The sequence below is a fragment of the Barbatula barbatula genome, assembly GCF_947034865.1.
Source record: "Barbatula barbatula genome assembly, chromosome: 2".
Classification (NCBI taxonomy): domain Eukaryota; kingdom Metazoa; phylum Chordata; class Actinopteri; order Cypriniformes; family Nemacheilidae; genus Barbatula; species Barbatula barbatula.
Window position 1 is genome coordinate 22820119 of NC_136767.1, and position 18097 is coordinate 22838215.

At 37.8% G+C, this 18097-nt stretch overlaps 2 protein-coding genes across 8 annotated transcripts; one reads left to right on the forward strand and one right to left on the reverse strand.

Annotated features, from left to right (window-relative positions):
• Positions 1 to 942: 942 nt before the first annotated feature.
• Positions 943 to 15053, reverse strand: tpcn1 (two pore segment channel 1). Of its 7 annotated transcripts, none has more exons than XM_079449432.1 (27): positions 14524 to 14641; positions 10001 to 10122; positions 9767 to 9897; positions 9197 to 9373; positions 9007 to 9120; positions 8668 to 8798; positions 8295 to 8418; positions 8149 to 8207; positions 7848 to 7947; positions 7392 to 7508; positions 7179 to 7303; positions 7042 to 7090; positions 6891 to 6954; positions 6756 to 6800; positions 6555 to 6611; positions 6414 to 6467; positions 6263 to 6335; positions 5771 to 5878; positions 5419 to 5490; positions 5248 to 5337; positions 4999 to 5114; positions 4873 to 4919; positions 4598 to 4666; positions 3663 to 3759; positions 3441 to 3577; positions 2736 to 2816; positions 943 to 2341 (listed from the first exon to the last, which is right to left on the reverse strand). In XM_079449432.1, the coding sequence occupies exons 2-27, from the start codon at positions 10092 to 10094 to the stop codon at positions 2240 to 2242; spliced, it is 2433 nt and encodes an 810-aa protein (XP_079305558.1). In that variant the 5' UTR covers positions 10095 to 10122; positions 14524 to 14641; the 3' UTR covers positions 943 to 2239. The 7 variants fall into 7 exon arrangements, with proteins under 7 accessions (XP_079305558.1, XP_079305560.1, XP_079305556.1 ...); XM_079449434.1 differs by lacking the exon at positions 14524 to 14641 and adding an exon at positions 11828 to 11865; XM_079449430.1 differs by lacking the exon at positions 14524 to 14641 and adding an exon at positions 10544 to 10850.
• Positions 15054 to 15548: 495 nt separating this feature from the next.
• On the forward strand, positions 15549 to 17871 carry drc10 (dynein regulatory complex subunit 10; the record flags this gene model as incomplete). Its single annotated transcript, XM_079471630.1, has 4 exons — positions 15549 to 16208; positions 16358 to 16591; positions 16717 to 16788; positions 17590 to 17871. The coding sequence occupies 4 exons, from the start codon at positions 15549 to 15551 to the stop codon at positions 17869 to 17871; spliced, it is 1248 nt and encodes a 415-aa protein (XP_079327756.1).
• Positions 17872 to 18097: the final 226 nt, after the last annotated feature.

The following is an 18097-nucleotide window of genomic DNA, read 5'->3' on the forward strand; positions in this document are numbered from 1 at the left end:
GCCTTGCGAATGGGCGTAGGGCTGATGCTTAAGACTTCCGGTTCGCCGCTTGATTCCATTGATTCCACCAAGTTTTAAACGCACGTTATAATACTCGTATAATACGAATCCTTTCCATAACCATCAACGGTTCGCATTTCCAAAGCGGAGTTGCTAAGTCAAGTGTTCTTAACATGGGAGTTACAATCTAACGGAAAGGTTTTGATACCCACACCAGATATAAATAAACCTGATCTTTTATAAAATAACGCAGCTTGGAGACATCTGTAAACTTCAGATGCTTGGATCTGGTTATCAGCGATACAGCTGCTGTTGAACGTGCCTTTATAGAGCTACAATGCTGACTTGGCCAAATACTTAAAATACACATTACATTAAAAAAATTCTTTTAAATAGTGTTTATTTCCTGTGTCATCCAATACGTTTGTTTGAACGCAACCGTAATATTAAACTAAATAATTTATAAATTATTATAAAGTCACTTAGCCCTGGATGTGCTTCAATAGTGATGTGCTATGCAATAATAATAAAGTAAATAACAAAGTAAACAATATGTTGTGGTGTTTTTGCACCTTCCGGCCGTAGCTATATCCCTTCTACAACCCGTCAAGTCCCCGTGAACCAGAAGTTGCGTTCGTTACTTCCGTATTTTGACGCATTGCCGAGTGAAATGGAATTGAGAAAAATTGTGGGCGTAAATTTCTAATTTAAGTTAATATTTTATTGTAAATTAAGTGTATTAAATAAGACTAAAACTACTGAACAGTTATTGATTCTTTGTAGATGCTTACCGGAAGTTATGTTTGGGCCACTTATGGTTTGTTTATGTTGTTGCTGTTGAAACTGCATTTACATTTGCATGTTCGCCCTAGTAACTGGAGGCAAAAGTTGGTGTAATACCCACCCACATTACATATAAAACATTCCAAACAACTAATAAATAACATTGAAATACATTTAATGAATGTATTATTTACTATGTACAAAAGAACAAACACAGAGAACTGAAATAGGTAAATCCTACATTATAAGATGGAGCTGGTGTGGTTTGGTGTCAATTTTGCTACATAGTGTATGCATCATGTTCCCTTACACTCAGAGTATTTAGGCTTTGCATATTACAGTGTAAATAAACAACAAGGTTGTGCAGAAATGACCCTCCAAGTCAGATGAGAGTAAACTATTATTTATGAGGTTTCAACTTCATTTAAAATCGTTTAGGATATTACAATAAAATCGAATCACTCAAATAAAATAACATAATGCTGCTAACGGTCAAAATATATGTAAATCTATTGCTTTACTTGTTATAAATAAACACGTTTGTTTAGAAGCACTGCGTGTAAAACAATAAAATAATAAACTCATCTTCACACTCTACTGTTTGAAAATAAAATTTTGGTTTGGGAACAAATTTGAAGTTAAATCTGGCATGAGGAATTAATTAAGATAATAAAACTGTATACTTAGTAGTATGTAACACTACGATTTTGACTGGATCTGAATTGGATCCCACACAAAATGCAGAGAGGTTATGGGTAAAGATTACATGATAAGGGTGAGACACAATACGTAGTTCGAATAATCAGAAAGGCTGAGTGCTGGTTTTCTAAAACTCACCTGTACTGACAAATCGGTGGATGTATCAGTGTCTTAAATACTTGATAATACACAAAATCAGTGTGCATTCATTTCCATATGCAAAACAAGCCACTCTTTAGGTCCCAGCAAAAAGCAGCTTTAGTTTAAAAACAGCATTAGTTTATTATTATTGTTTATCTGTTGGTTAAGCAATACCTCTGACTCTGGAGAAACAGAGCACTTAGTGAGAAAATCCTCACATTCAGTTCTGCTTCATCTTCCAGAGATACATTCAATCGCTGGTTTCAATTTGACGAATCCATAAGAGAATCATTCAGGGACATCTAGCACAAGGCAAATGTCATGAGGTGCATTCTTGGGGGTAGGGGCGGTTCCTGGACATAGTGCATGTCACGTGATTGGTCTTTAAGCTTCCCTGATTGGCCAAGGAACCATTTCTGGAGGCGGGGAATAAGGCTTTAAGTGAAGATGTTTTATGGGTCTCCGTGTGTAAGCAGGGAGAAAGGAGTTGTCAAGGTGAGCACCTGTGCTTTCCATCAACGTGAGGAAGACGATCCCAAGGTCCCTCAGAGGTACAAGTGAGTGTGTTAGTTGATGCTGTAGCATTGTTCAGAGTTTGTGTAAGTGTGAGCGCGAGTTAATTAATGCTGTCTGTTGCATTGGCCTCAGGGCTGTTCAGACTTCTGTGGAATATCTCATCAGGTTGAAGGTTTGTTGTGGAATATTCCTCGTACCATTCCTTCAGACAAAAACAAAAACAACAGCTTTACACAAAACCTCTGTGAAAATTACAATATTTTAGTAAGACGAGGTCATTTTGAGCCAAATATCACAGAATAAATTAAAATAAATGATTCTAGCTATTGTTTATTTCTTTTTGCTCAACTTCCCATGTTTCCACTTGGTCATATCCATGTTTAAACACATATTTAATATTCCATTATAAAATTCAATTTTCAGATCCAATAGACTGTCTGTGCATCACTTAAATAAATTTCATGTCTTATTAAAGAAAAGCTCCTTTTAAAAAATCTGTTCACGCATGACAGAAATGTTGCATTCAATAATTGTGAAATGTGATTTCCAGTAAGAGAAATCTGTAGTATCTCTCTATTCATCAGTGAGTTATATACCTGAATCTCTTCCTCGTACATCTTCATACTGAGGTCACTCTTGGTACGTGACCTTCGACCCAGAAACACTAATGAAGACTGCTGTGAGCAGAGAAAAAAACATTCTGTACATTTTAATAAATCTAGCAAACAAACTCATGCATTGATTGCTTAAAGCGGGGGTTCCCAAAGTTAGGGTCGTGTCACAGGGCCGTAAAGATGGGGTTGCAAGATGATTTCCAGAAATAGCATTTTTTTTATTACGAATAGCATATTTAATCAATAAGTGTAAAAAATTTAAACCAAGCAAATAAAAAGCAATCAGCCTTTGGAATTCCCTCCCCCTCGATCGTGACCCCGAGGTGATTACGTCACATTAGAAACCGCATTAGGTTAGGTGCAGTATGTCAATTTACAGCCCCACGCTTAACATTTGCATATGTGCACGCAGATTCTTTTTCATGCTTCAGGTTTAGGATATTTGTATTTGTCAATTACAATTTGTAAAATAATGAGTAAATAACTATAAAGTCATTGTATGTTAGATGTTTTATGTGTTCTTTTGGCTTGTCATTATGCACGTGTTTGGATAGACCTAAAAAGTGTCTATTTTCGTATACTTTACCCAGTACCTTGCATTGTTATTTTGAGGGTCGCAGGCTGAAAAGTTTGGGAACCACTGGCTTAAAGCACTATCATAGACTGCATAAAAATAACAGTGCTCACCCCGCACCGCTCCAGAGCCGCACACATCCCCTGAAGTGAGCTTAGATTTGTGTTGCGCAGTGTGTGTTTGTATAAGTCCAGAGTCTGAAGAGCTTCGGGTTGAGACACCTCTGTCTCAAATACAATCCCATTTTCATCTAAAACACACACAAATAAATTAAGCCATTATAAGATCCTCTCTGTGCCACAAATAAAACATGAACATTCATGAACATTCAGAACCTTCTGGGTCTCCCAGTGGCTCTCTGTTCTTCCGACTGTAGTTCATTCTGAAGAGAAACGCATCCAGTATGAAGGCTACAATTATAGTCATGACAACCTGCATTAAACACAACACAGAGGCAATTAAACACAGGGAAAAAATAACACTGCAATACTGAGTGGACTCCAAAGTTCTGGGATCTCTTATGATCCAGATTTTGCCAGCATAATAATTTGAGGACAACTCAACAACGTCTTGTCTGCTTTAATAAGAGCAAGACAATCTGGCAGTTATATTATTGGACTATTCACGTAATATTGCAGAACCTTTCTTTAATAAACATAATTTAAAGTCCAATGTGTAATTTCTTGAAGAATCTATTGACAGAAATGCAATATAATATACGGTACATAACTATGTCTTCAGAGGTGTATAAGGACCCCACATAATGAAGCGTTATAGTTTAATTACCTCAGAATGAGGTAATTTATATCTACACAGTGAAGGTCCCTTTGCATGGAATTTGGCACGTTGTTTCTACAGTATCCCTAAATGGACAAACTGGTCTACAGAAAGTACAGAATGTTTCGTAAATACATTATCTTCTTCGGCAAAGAAACAAAAACGTGACAATATCTTAGTTCTGTGTCAGCGACCGTAGTGCTTCGAAAGGGAGAGGTAAAGTGAGCTGTTGGTTGCAACTTCATACAATGGACCTTTAATTTTTTTTAAATCTTATGTTTCTGACTTTTGGGTCCCATTGTACATTTAAATGTATGCATTTGGCAGAAGCTTCTGCCCAATGCGACTTACATTGCATTATACTATACATTGTATCTGAGTATGTGCAATCCCCTGGGATTGAACCTATGACCTTGGCGTTGCTAGCGTAATGCGCTAACCATTGAGTCACAGGAAGGCTGTACATACTGTACACATGCATACAAACCCTTACCATGGTGACAATGTAAAAAGTCATGAAATACAGGCGACTCCAATGAGTGGTTTGGGATGTGATGCCTTCCTGTGGAATCAAAGACATGAATTAATTATTAATCGGCTTGGTGCACATAAACAGTGTGCCTACACACACACAAGCAAGAATCTGAAGACCCACAATACGTAAGGATTACAGAGTGACATATAAATAAACAGAGAGGGATGATAATCACATGCAGACAGAGCAGTGTGTTCTGAACATATGAAAATGTGGGTGCATGTTTAACTCACCATGGTGATGTACCAGTTGTTCACCACTGTTAGCTCAAATAAAGTGACTGAAACATCAAAAAGAAAATTATTAGTGACAAATATATGACAACAGAAAGAAGAATATTTTGGTGTGTCTGTACATACCAAAGCTGCTCAGGATGTTATTGAAGTTGTTGAGATAGTAATATCCCTCCATTAGCACAGTCCGGTTGCCAATGGTTTCATTTATCTGACGATATGCACCAGCAACAGTGCTAGTGCTTTCAAAGAAAAAGAGCAAATTCTATTATTAGTGAAACATTTTAAGGTGGTGAGAAATTGGATAAGATTTTGTTATTTAAGCAGTAAGACCCACTAAATGTATTTTAATATAAATATGAACGAGGAATTTACTTGCAGCAGTTTGGATAAACAACATCAGCGAAAAACTCCATTCCAACGATGGCGAAGGAATAATAGAAGATAATCAGAGTCAGACCTAGACTACATACAGAAAGAGTAAAACAGTGAGAGAAATGCTGATGTCTGGGAGTACTGAGCTGAAAAAGATTATTATTTCTATACCTGGCCATACGAGGGAACAGTTCAAACATTGTGTCCAGTACGTTCCGATAACGCTGCTTAATTTTAAACAACCTTCACAAGAGGAAGGGCAGAATAAGAAAAATCAGTTTAAAAGCAAAACATCTGAATACAAATATAAAATGAATGTTATCTGAAAATAACACTATTTATATTACAAATTAACTTCAATGCAAAATGAATGTGTATATTTCATGTCTCAACACAATTTATGATTTTATGGAGCCTCATTAAAGTAAACGGCATGTTTAACAAAACGCTACACGTCACATTTCGGAAATGTATAGGTAAACCAAACAGCAGTTATATAGAAGAACCACACAAATACACATACCGGAGAAGCTGAAAAGGTCTCAACACCACAATGAAGTAAAACGGTTCCATGTCAAAGGCCAGAGCAATCAATCCCAGAAAGGCAAAGACTGTTACTGAGAAATCAAAGCTGGGAAGAGCAGAGGTAAGGCAATGTGTGTTTGTGCCTTAAACGTGTAAATCATGTGCGTTTTAAGGAGTAGTTTACTTTCAAAATGAAATTTCTGTCATCCTTTACACGCCCTCTTGTCATTTCAAACCTGTATGACTTTCTTTCTTCTGCTGAACACATAAGAAGATATTTTGAAAAATGTTGGTAACAGAACAGCACAGCCCCCATACACTTCTATTGAAACCAATGCAAGTAAATGGGGGGCTGTTAACAATATTCTTCAAAATAACTTATTTTGTGTTCATACAGGTTTGAAATGACAAGAAGGTGAGTAAATGTTGACAGAATTTTCAATTTGAAGGTGAACTACTCCTTTAATAAAATGTGTGCGCGTGTACCTACAGGTTCCATCCTGAGCTGAAATACATCATAGGACCAAGACCCGTAATCTTCAGGAAGACCTCGATGCCATAAACTTCATCCCAGAGAGAGATACAGGGATTAAACATAATCCATTTTCACAGAGAAATGTATACTTTCAGATTTCACCTACTTGTGAGGAAAACTATGTAACTCCAGGGGACAACATGAGTCCACGAGACCCCATCTGTGAGGGGAAATGTGTTATCTTAAAGGGGCATTCAACAGGATTTACACATCCAACACTCTTACTGTCAGACATGGCAGATCTTACCATTTAACATGTTTGTCTCCACCAGGATCCAAATGCCATTAATCGCTACTACCAGATCTTAAACAAAAACAGAGAGAATATCATGTTCAAACTATGATAAAGAAGTATTAAAAAAATCATGTATTTGATTTGCTCTCCAGGTCTACTTGGCTGACATACAAATGTCATAAGGGTTACAGGGTACATGGGATTCTAACTTACACATTACATATTGGAAGGCTTTGGACTTCACAAGTAAATTAATTCCTGTTAAAAAAAGAAAAATCATCACAATTCAATCTGAGTAGTAGGTTAAACGTCATAACTTCATGAAACTTCAGTTAATGTGACAAAAACCTTTAAAGATAAGAAACGCAGTATGAGGTAGATCTTCAAACCAGTGCTCCCCACTCCGTCGAGCCTGTGAAATAAACACAAGATGTTTCAGCTCAGAAGGGCTTAACATACTCCCTGAAATGTGATAATGTGGGAGTGCATGAAATCTGACCTTCCACTTGAGCCCAATCACCTCATAAAACCTATAAAAGTCCTGGAGGCTACAATACAAGCACAACAAGAACTTTCAGACCTCAACATCTGTTAAATTATAGAAGTGTGAGCACTCGCATAAGTGTGCATGAGTACCTCAACATAGTTGCGCCTGACTGGTTAAGGGCCTTAAAGGTGAGGAAACAATCCCGTGCGCTCATTCGAGGCCGATAGAATCGCATCAGTCCGTCAAACTGCTTCAGAGATACTCCATGTGGCCTCTACAAAAATACAAGCACGCACATACAAAGTAAAATAAACAAATGATCACATAAAGATGTAGTGTGAACAGATTCATTCTTCCCTCACCTGTCGACTGACCAGCAGCTGGAAGGCATGCTCGATGGCAGACCGCTTGTGTAAAAGCAAAGATTTAAACTTCATCTTTTCAACTCCATTGAAGGTGTCAAAAACCACCGCCAGGAGCTATGAAGCGAAATTTAGAAGTTTAGATATCAACACGAATGAACAGCACATGCATTAATACTGCTTCAAAGGTAAAATCTGCCCATGAAGTTATTGTTTGTTACAGTTTAGATACTGTTCGTAAACAGAAAACAGTCATTTACTGTGTCTGTGGTTTATTATATTAAGGCATTTCTTTTTTGAGGGTTTTTGTTTATTGTTTAAGAGTTAAGCGTGTCTGCAATATTAAAAAACCTGTTGTTTGTTGAAGCATGAAGGCTGACAGGCAGCTTGTAACATTTACAAAATTCGGTGGCTCTTAAATGTAAAAGAAAATAGCTGTTTTTGTTGAAAACCGACCAGGTTCATGATGAAGTAGAGCTCGATGGACAAATACACGATGAAGAAAATGCACGACCAACGATTCTTCGAATATGCCGGCATCATTACATCGGGAAAGCTGTTAAATACAAAAACACATCAACACTGAAAAACTTAGTCATGTAGAAAGCATTCTAATTCAAAGCATCGTCTGTTACAGAGACACACTTTCTGAAGCAACATGAGATGGCTTCCTCTTTAGCACAAAGAGAGATCCCAGTAAATCTACTGTTTCCCTGACAGAAATGTGTGGGATGTGTGTTTTGGATTACATACTCACTTTGCAGTTGTCAGAAGGACAAACAAACTCACAATGCTGTTCTCCAATGTGTTGAAATACTGGAGAAATAAATAAAGCATATGTGAGAGGAAAGAATTGAACACAAAAGTAATGTGTGTGTGTTTGTGTATGTGTAATGTACTAACAGGGTCGACCGCATTGCGGGAGAACAGACAGAAACCCAGGATAGCAAAGATGACCATGAAGAAAAGCAGCAACAGGAGAATGTCAATGAAGGGTGGAAGAGACTGAAATATCTGCCGCAGGTTTCTGAAGGAAGACAAAATCAGAGACCAAAAAACATACGGATAAGCACAAAAGTGAAATAATTTTATATTATCAAGTTGTAACCATACATATACTGTACAAAATCACATACAGAGAAACATTTCATTATGTGTTACCATACATAATTATATTTAAATAAGCTGTTTGTGAAGAAAACCCTCATTCATGAGACATTCTTTATTTGTGTACATCTCTGTGCAAAATAGTTGAAGAGAACTAGAGTTTGCATGCCTGCGAACAGCTCCAGAGTAACGACAGTCTACCAGAAAGATGGGCCGCAGGGCTCTCGTCACACGCAGGTGGGACGTTTGCCGAACTAAGACTACAATCGCCTCGATGAACTGAATAAACAGGACACACGTCTGAAATGTAAACAAAAACAGAGCGGATATAAGGATTCCTCAAAAAGAATAATTTATTTAAAATAAATTTTAATTTTAAAAATGTAAATCAACAAAAATTTGTAATATAAGAGTAGGCATTACTATCTACAAATTTTGTCATGTAATCTATAATCAGTAACTGATTAGAATTCATAAGTAATCTTCCCAGCTCCGCAGACACATTTACCTTAACCATGGTCCTCTTATGTTGTATGAATGTGTGAAAGCCAAGCCACCGAAGCTTCATACACAACTCAAACGCCACCATCACCAACGCCAGCAACTCCAGAGTAGCATGAACCTAACCGATGAATTAAACATAAAAACATTTTCGTAATGTAAACACAAAATCACATGCATATTCTAAAGGCACATACATAAACGTCCAGGCGGAGAGTGGGGACTGCAGGAGCCTCAGAGAGGGACAGGAGCATGAGCAACACTGCGGTCAGTAACTCCATCATGTAGAACAGATGATTATGAACGAACAGGTAGGCACTGAGTGCCTGGGCACTCCGGGGATGAGTGAAAAACTTGTCATTATTCTCTCCCTCCTAAAAAACAGCACACAAAGGCAAATAGGCATGGGTCAATATTCACAGCTCTACTATTAATTTAAGTGTTTATTCGTGTGTCTTTTATAGCGGTCATTAGGTGGTACTTGGTGGAACTTAATTATTAATATTAAAGGTGGCGCTTGATCTGAAAAGTTTGAGAACCACTGATCTAGATGTTTTTACTGCTATATGATAACGTCTTTTCCTGTTTGTTATAAAAATATCGTATTTTTGTATCATATTTTTTTTCAAGTCATCAAGTTTTTTTTGCTTAATGTTTTTCTGTAAAGATCCTTTGCAACAATGCATATTGTGAAATATGCTATGTAGATGCTATATAAATAACATTGAATTAAATCTATTTAGCTGTTTCACTGTGTGTATTGTTACCTGTAGGTATATTGCTGCTTCCTGGTAGTTCATTTCCCAGCTGTGCCGCAGTGAATTCTGTGCCCTGGGTTCGGTTGCTCCTGAGGCTGGAATGACGACATTATTTACAGTATCATAATTCCCTACCCCATCTGTGTGAAGAACAGAAAAACAAGACAAATAAAATAATATCAACATTTTTCAGTCACGTGACACGCATGATAGCTTCAATCTGATTCTCTCAAACTCACATACCGACACACTCAAACTGCTCGCAGAATGTGGACACTTGGACAGGCCAATCATGCGTCAGCCCTGTCATGCATTTATATGTATTACTGGTCTCCATAGCAGCCTCTGTGATGGGCCCAGGGCCCCTGTTATCAGACAGAAAGCATACTATTGGTCAAGTAGCTGTACGGGTTAACTATCAACAATTCACTCGCACGTGCCGTTTTCATTGTGCCAGTCAAAGATCCAAAAGCAGAAGCGAATCCTATGGTGACACTCACAATGCCTCAAATGAGGAAAATGTACTTACCGCAGTGATTATTTATTTTGGTAACTCGGAAAAAAAGGTAATTTCGATAAAAAAAGGCAATCAGATAAAACCTCACATCTAATGTAAAAAAAATTCACTATGCCAAGACACTGATTCAACTCAATCCTTACTGAAACAAGACTAACACGAAATTAAGATTTTCCACAAGCAATCACGATTCCAACATTTCACTGCTAAAGTAAAAACAGCTGAATATCAGTGATGTTATGTCTTAGGCAGGCAAGTCGGCATCCCACCCTGGAATCTTCATCTCTTTCCCCTCTCAGAGGACGTGTTGTCAGAAAATGGCATTGACAGTTCAAATATCACTGTGTAAACTGGCGGAATAGACAGTCCATTGGATATTCTCAAGCATTGTTCCCAAACACAGTGACAACTTCCTGCAGACCCTCCAATCAGCTTCGCTTACACTAGTCCTCAGGTTTCAATGTGTCGGGAACATCCTCCTGTTGTTGGTGTTATCCAAGTTCTGTATATACATACTTTTGTCTCCAAGCGCAAATACACAGCTGTCCTCTGAGGATGTGATCTAAAAAGGCTGTGCTGTTGGTTTAATATGATTCAGTCACTGAAGGAAGCAAAAGTTTCTATTCCGTATTGTTCTGTATTCACCATTACTCCTGTTTAAGCAATAAATACGGGCATTATCCACCAACACCCCTTAAAATTCCCTGTCAGGCTAAATGGAATTATAGTTTATCTTGAAATTAGACCAAATAAAATTTGACTGAATCATTTACTTAACAGCCGATCAGTTCAGTGGCTCACCACTATCTGTAAACAGCTTTCATTGAGTTCTTGCGTAACAATAACACTGTTCCCTCTGTCAGATAAATCATAAACCGATACACAGCACTTATCACGGATTTCTATTCAGTCCTCTTCCAAAAACAGATATCCAGCTTTCCTTTAAAGGCAAAGGAACAAAGGTGGTTGTTTGAATACACATCCATGGCCAAGATTTCCAACGTAGACAATCGTCACACTGACAGTAAAAACATTTTGAAACAGCATGGAGAAGTGAAGGCTTCTGATCTTCCGTTCAGCTTTCAATGTTCTTGTTTCTTCCAAAAACAAAATGATGAAGAAAAACTCTGCTCAGTCCTGGTACTGACAACTGAACACAGACTTGTGTTTTGTTTTAAAGAAATTTCATGTACTTTGGTTAAAGACTTGGGTCCTCCAAAGCTTCAAACATCAAGTCCTTATTACTATCAAACTGTTTTGACGGTCATAATGCGTGTGTAGGGGGCTGGGAGGCCACAAACAGTGTGGTGTAAAGCTGACACAGCATTTAAACTCTTCTGTCTCTGTGCGTGTGTTGTACAAAGGCTGTTATGCTGCAGTGGTTGAAACTTAAACACATGACAACTGTGGTTGGGATACTTCACTCTTAAGGCAACAGTCCTACACAACACCCTATTCCCACCAAAAAGCTTTTAGCTCTATATATTTTTCTTACAGTATATACATCGTAAGTCATGATGAAAATATACACGAGAAACTATAAAACAGCTCACAATTTGATCTGTATTCAGTGAAGAATCTGGGCCCGTGAGTATAAAACCTTTCAGAAATGCTCTTCAGAGTTGTCTTAAGCATTGACTTAAGTGTTTGACTGTTTTTAAGAGTAGGAGACTTTTATAAAGAAGCTAAAATCAGCTTTCAGTAAACACAGAATGGCTGCCTTTGACCTCTAAATCAGCCAATAGAGCTCCGGAGGTTGACGTCACGCAATCCGAACTCTGCCATTGAGAGAGAGCGCCGGAGGGGCTGTAGCATTGTTATTGAAAGTGGTCAAACAATAATTTCAAACCAGACTATACAAAATAAAGTTAAGAATTTACAAATCGTACTATTATAACATGATGGACAGCTGCAGTGCGCCAGGATGCAATAACGGCAGGGGAAAGCAAAGGGCAAATAATTGTATCAAATTGCCAAGGATCCCGAATCCCTGATAGACCATTAAATGGTTAACTGCAATAAAAAGTGCTAACTAACACATATCACCGCTTACGTTATCTCTTAGAAACAAGACACATAAGAGCAGCACTAGTCCAGCTGTGCAATCGCAGTGGGCTCCTAATACAACCCCATCGTGTCTGACCACCACCCAAGGCTTCAATGGAGGGTCATTTAGCTATCCGTTTCTTTATTGATACACGTTAAAAACACCCTGGGGCATTATAGGGATCTGTTACATTTAATCTATTAAGTTTTGCTATGCACAGGTCTATGTCTTTTGAATTAAAGTGCCCAGTGAACTCTGTTGCCTTGAAACTCATGCTGGCGCCATTCATTTCATATCCGCTCCCAGCTGTTCTTGCCTGCTATCATGGCGGTGTAAACAGAAAAAGTCACGTGACTGACGGAGCTCTATAGGGTAACATGCAATAGTGAATTCATAGTATGTCACCAAATTTTTCTGACTGAATAAAGACATTACAAATATTTTATTGTTTTTTTTTACTTATATATACAGATGCAATGCACAACTTCCATCCATCCATCCATTTTCTACCGCTTATCCGCAATGCTTAAAGCTGGGAATCTCTGCTTAGACTGCTGTCCCCGCGAATGCACAACTTATTTTGGTAAAATAAACGAAAATTCAGCAATTGGGCAAGTATGAAATATGAAATGATTTGTGTACCTGTATAGATATTTATTATTTATATTTATTACCATTCATATGAGATTGTGTTAATAGCAATGATAGATAGTGTTACTAGGCTGTGTCTGATATAGCGCCCTATTCCCTAGTACATTGCACTATTTAAGGGGGCATCCATTTTTAGTGGTGTCCGAAATCGTGGTGGACATTATTGAGTGCACTCATTCAATCCCATGATCCATCATAATACCGATGTTCACTAATGGCTAGCTACTAGCCATCTATAATGCTCGCGCTGAATGAATTCCCGCATCTCGGCAGAAGATGGCGCCCGCAGCATTTTATTTGATCTATTTATTGATCTATTTGTTATTTAAGTGTATATATATATGAATCTAGTATTCAGTTTACATGTGGTTTCAAACACTGTTTATTAATAGAGACAACACAGAGGACAGCTTGACTAACAGCAAACTCTCGTCTCTCTTTGTCTTTTATTAAAAAAAAAGAGTTTAATCTGAATACAGTTCCTCCCTTGGCAGGGACCTGTAACATATTGCACTCACAGCTGTATTAGAAAAGACCAAAGCTGCAAATCCCTGAAAAAACGATTTAACTTTATTTATATTGTTGTATTATGTAATTATCTCCCTGTCATCATATCATTCCAACACATTGATTTGTTGTAACGTGCCATCTAATCTCTTCAACTCTCCTAAATAATGAAGGAGCTGAGACTGTCTTAACACTTAGGAACCTTATTGAATCACTCTTATTCTTAAGTGTAAGAATAAGAGTACAATTACATCATCCTTAGAATTTTGACACACTTAAAACGTAAAATGTTACTCCGAGTGGCTTTATACATACAAGCCCTGGTTTTATAGTGAGATTAAGATTAACATAAGGGTATAACACCATGTTACACAAACATTTCACCTTTAAGAAGGTTTCTCAGCACTTTTTAAAGACAACAGATAAAGGGCGTTCACTTGACTGTGGCGCCCTCTACCGTCGGGGTGGGGAACAACAGACCATTTAACTGTTTTCTACTCAATGACAGTATGAGCAGTGTATGATCATTGATAAAATTACGTTTCGTTTTATACGTGTGCTTTAAACATCTTTATAAGAAATGTCGATAACGCAATAGATCTCAAATACACACTTGCCCATACATTTATATACAATTTAACCCCAACGTTGTCTGGTTTAAATTTTGAAAAAAGGTTATGAACATGTATTTGTCATCTAGCTGAGGCCATAATCAGGCAAAGTAAATGTTAAAGATCAGGCCAGGATCTGACTCTAGATTATCCAAAATATCATCCAACCAAATATCAATTTAACAAGCTAATGAAGGCTTTAATACCATATCTGACAGGTCGGTCCCAGAAAGCAAAAGGCTTGAATGAGTTGTTCTGTAGGGGGCAACAGGGGATGTCTGCACGCCCATGATGGATGCCAGAGACACAGAAATGTGATAAATGCCTAATAATAAAAGACCGATACTCCTACCCAAATATCTTTAAAACTGGGGAGCTTCTGAAATGCCAGTCCTAAATAAAAATCAATCATAATATGTAAGGATATACGCACTCTCTTCCTCCTCCAGCAGTCCACTGTTCGCATCGTCCCAGGTCAAAATCAGAGGAACGTCGTCGTCCCCGTCAGCCATCCCGCTGAACCGGAAAAATGATCAGCAGATCGGTGTTTTAGAGGACACGCGATCTGCAAGTTCAATAAACTAACCGTTGCAGCTGCGGACAAACTTCAACACTGACTCGCGCTAGACAAAACGAGTTACAGAACCCGTTTGTCCTCTCTAAGACATCGAACTAATAAAGTTAAAATGTGTGCTTAAAATTAAGTTGAACCATTAAATCCATAAAACCATAAGTGGGTCTGTCTGTTTGTTTACGTCATTATCTGGGTCTCGTACTGAAATACGTTCAAACCGATGCTGAAAGTATACGGTGTCTTAAAAACTTGACACAAGACAAACTCAACTTCGCAAATGAAAAAAACACTGTTTAAACGAGTTTTAACATTATAAATAAAAGAACTTTCGCCGACAAGCAGGAAGAATTGACGTTATGTGTTTTACGACAGTGCCGTTTTTGGCAACTGAGACGGAACAGCAAAGATTTCAGAGTTAAAGTCCCCGTCTATAAACGATTAAAATACATTCAATGGAAATGGTCTAGCACACATATCTATGACTAACACATAATAATATCTAGGTTTTATAAATATATGCACTAGAATGCTACTTATAAACATAGTTGTATAAACATAGCTGCTGGAGAGCAGGTTGAAGTTCACAATGTCATGACAACGGGTGTCATAGCAACTGATGTAAATAACATCGCAGTTTGTTTTCGGCTGTATCGTCCACAGGCAGCTAAGTTTCATTTTCACAGATTCTGCCAAACTTAACACGGTAATACTCTAGGCTCCATAGTTTGTCATATTACGATTTGGTAAATTTTTGATATTTTTCTGGGGTATTTTTTGTCCATAAGTTTTTAACGGTCAAATTAATAATTTGTTATGTTTATCTTATTGCTTTTAGCTGTTTTGATTTTATGTTTCTTTCTCTTTTGTTAAAGAAAATTCAAATGATGGCCACAAAATCAGCTGTTCCTGCTGTTGAAGACAGATTGTCCCACACATTTGCCCGTAACATCCCCAACAGAACCAAAACAGCCTTCTTAAGGCTTGTCAACCCTTCCAAAAAGAGTTTGGGATCACTGGAAGCAAAGCTCATTTCTGGAGTACTAGATGATTGTATCCATCATCTGGAGATAGTCTCTCTTCTACCCACTTTACTTATCTGTCCCGAAACATTTTCTATAGACTTGGGAGAAGACGTTGTCAGGGCCCTGAAAGAGCATCATACTCTTGGACAAAGGCACCAAGCTATAATGCTTGATAAAAGTCTTGATGGAAGTAAGCTGAGAAAACAACAAACAGAGTCAAAAAAGGCAGTTCAGGACTCCTTCCGTGACATTCTGCGACATCTTAGGAAGTGTTTGACAACTGGAGAGATACTTAAACATGTAGAGCCTAACACACAGGAAGAAATGGTGTCTCAGAAGCTGACAGACGGTCTGTTTGAGTTGAAGGAGGTTGTTTTGGAAAGGCTGCTTACAACCTCCGCAGAGGAGCAAGAACGTAGCCAGATGATGCAAGAAGTCAGTCTACATCATCATGTCATTCTGGAGCTGATAGACTCTCTGGACAAAGAGGTTGCCATGGCGATAAAAGACAAAGACACGGAGGTGAGAAAAAGTCAAATTGTTCAATGTATATTGTCTCAAATAAACACGACCATGAGGATTAACTTGAATTCTCCATATCTTTGTTTTTCTTCACTCAAATCTTTTTATTTCATCTTTTCGTCACCTGGCTCTCTCTCTGTCCTCTGTAGATATCTACGCTGACCCGGAAAATAAACCAGCTGCAGAGCTCACTCGATGAAATGAAAAAGGGCTTGGAGGAGTTTGTGGTTCAAACTCAACAGGAAGCTAAGAAACAGAACCAATCGGATAAGAAAACTTCAGAGGGGAAAAGGGCTCACGTGTTGCAGGAGGTCAATCAAATGAGAGCTCAACTAAATGCTGTGATTGCACAGTACAGCGAGAGAGAACAGGAGCTACGTAAGGTGTGTTTTGGCATGCTAAGATGTCCTTAGGGTTAAAACAGAAACAATTATTGTGTTAACTACTCAAATAACAACAGTTTAAACATCTTTATTTTGTTCTAAATGTTGCTGGCTTCGATCTGCAGGAAAAATACAAAGAGGAAACTGAGATCGAAAACCTGATTCAGAAATATGATGGTGATATGGGAGAGAAACAGGTAGATCTTTAAACTGAGGTTGACGTCATTTCTTTTACACATTTATTATCAAGAAAAGACAGAAATATCCACTCACTTATGTGCCGTTTTTACGAATCTACGCACCCACTATCAGTAAAAAAGCACAGAGATTTCAGCTTTACTGACTTAACATTTTTTATCAAGCAAAGATTTTTTAAGCAGTGCTTTTGGGGTGTTTTATATTAAATTGTGTTAAATCTAGTTCATTCTTTTAGTAAACACACCACTTTTGTGTGGTTTTGATCATTAAACTTTGGGGACAAATTAAACGTTAAAGGGACAGTTCACTCAAAAATAAAACTACTGTCATCATTTACACACCCTCGAGTTGTTCCAGATCTGTAAGATTTCTTTGTTATGATAAACACATAGAAAGATAATTGGAAGAATGCTTGTTACTAAACAGTTCTTGGTCACCATTGACTACCATGAAAAATTACTATGGTAGTCAAAGGTGCATCAGAACTGTTTGCTTTGCTAGTGTTCAGCAGAAAAAATACATTTATAAAGTAATTTTTCCTACTATGGTAGTCAATGGTGGCCAAGAACTGTTTGGTTGAAAGCATTCTTCCAAATATCGTCAAAAGTCCCAGCTGGAGGGCCGGCTGAGTCACCGGTTTCTGTATACAGATTTGGAAAAACTTGAGTGTGAGTAAATGAAGACAGAATTTTTGGGTGAACAGTTCCTTTAAAACTAGTAGTAGTTTTCATTTATAATTCAGGTTAAATTTTTTGTTTTTTTATTGGGTCCATATGAATGTGGTTTGTGTGTATGTGCAGGCCGAGCTGGATGAAATCACTCAAAGATATGAAGAGGAGAAGGCAGAGTTCGAAGAGTTGGAGGAACATGTTGCCGTTCTGGAACTAGAATACTCTCAGATTATGGAGGAGCGACAGCAGGCTCAGAAGCAAAGGGAACAACAGGAGAGAGAAAGAGAGTTGCACAGCCAAGCAGCCGTTGTCATACAGGCCTTCTGGAGAGGCTTCTGTGTGCGCAAGGCCATGAAGGCCAAAGCAAAGCCTAAGAAAGGAAAGAAAGGAAAGGGGAAAAAAGGAAAATAAAACAGTTGAAAGCAGACCCATAAATACTTATTTTAATTGATGAATAAAATCGGCTGAGACTTGTAAAGCATTCAGAAATTAATATTAATATTTAATAAGGATAAAACCTTGTATGACATTTTACTCCACATGAATGTTATGATAATATTTTACAATTTAATGAATATTGAAAACATGGACCTATTAATTAGTAACCCTTTTTAACCTCTATATAGGTGGCAAGATG

What these genes read in the sequence shown, in the direction of transcription:
- tpcn1 (XM_079449430.1), bottom strand. An exon ending in GGAGACAAACATGTTAAATG is followed by an intron (nt 6,468 to 6,554) that starts GTAAGATCTGCC and finishes TTCCCCTCACAG; the next exon opens with ATGGGGTCTCGTGGACTCAT. An exon ending in CGGCTCTGGAGCGGTGCGGG is followed by an intron (nt 2,817 to 3,440) that starts GTGAGCACTGTT and finishes CTCTGCTCACAG; the next exon opens with CAGTCTTCATTAGTGTTTCT.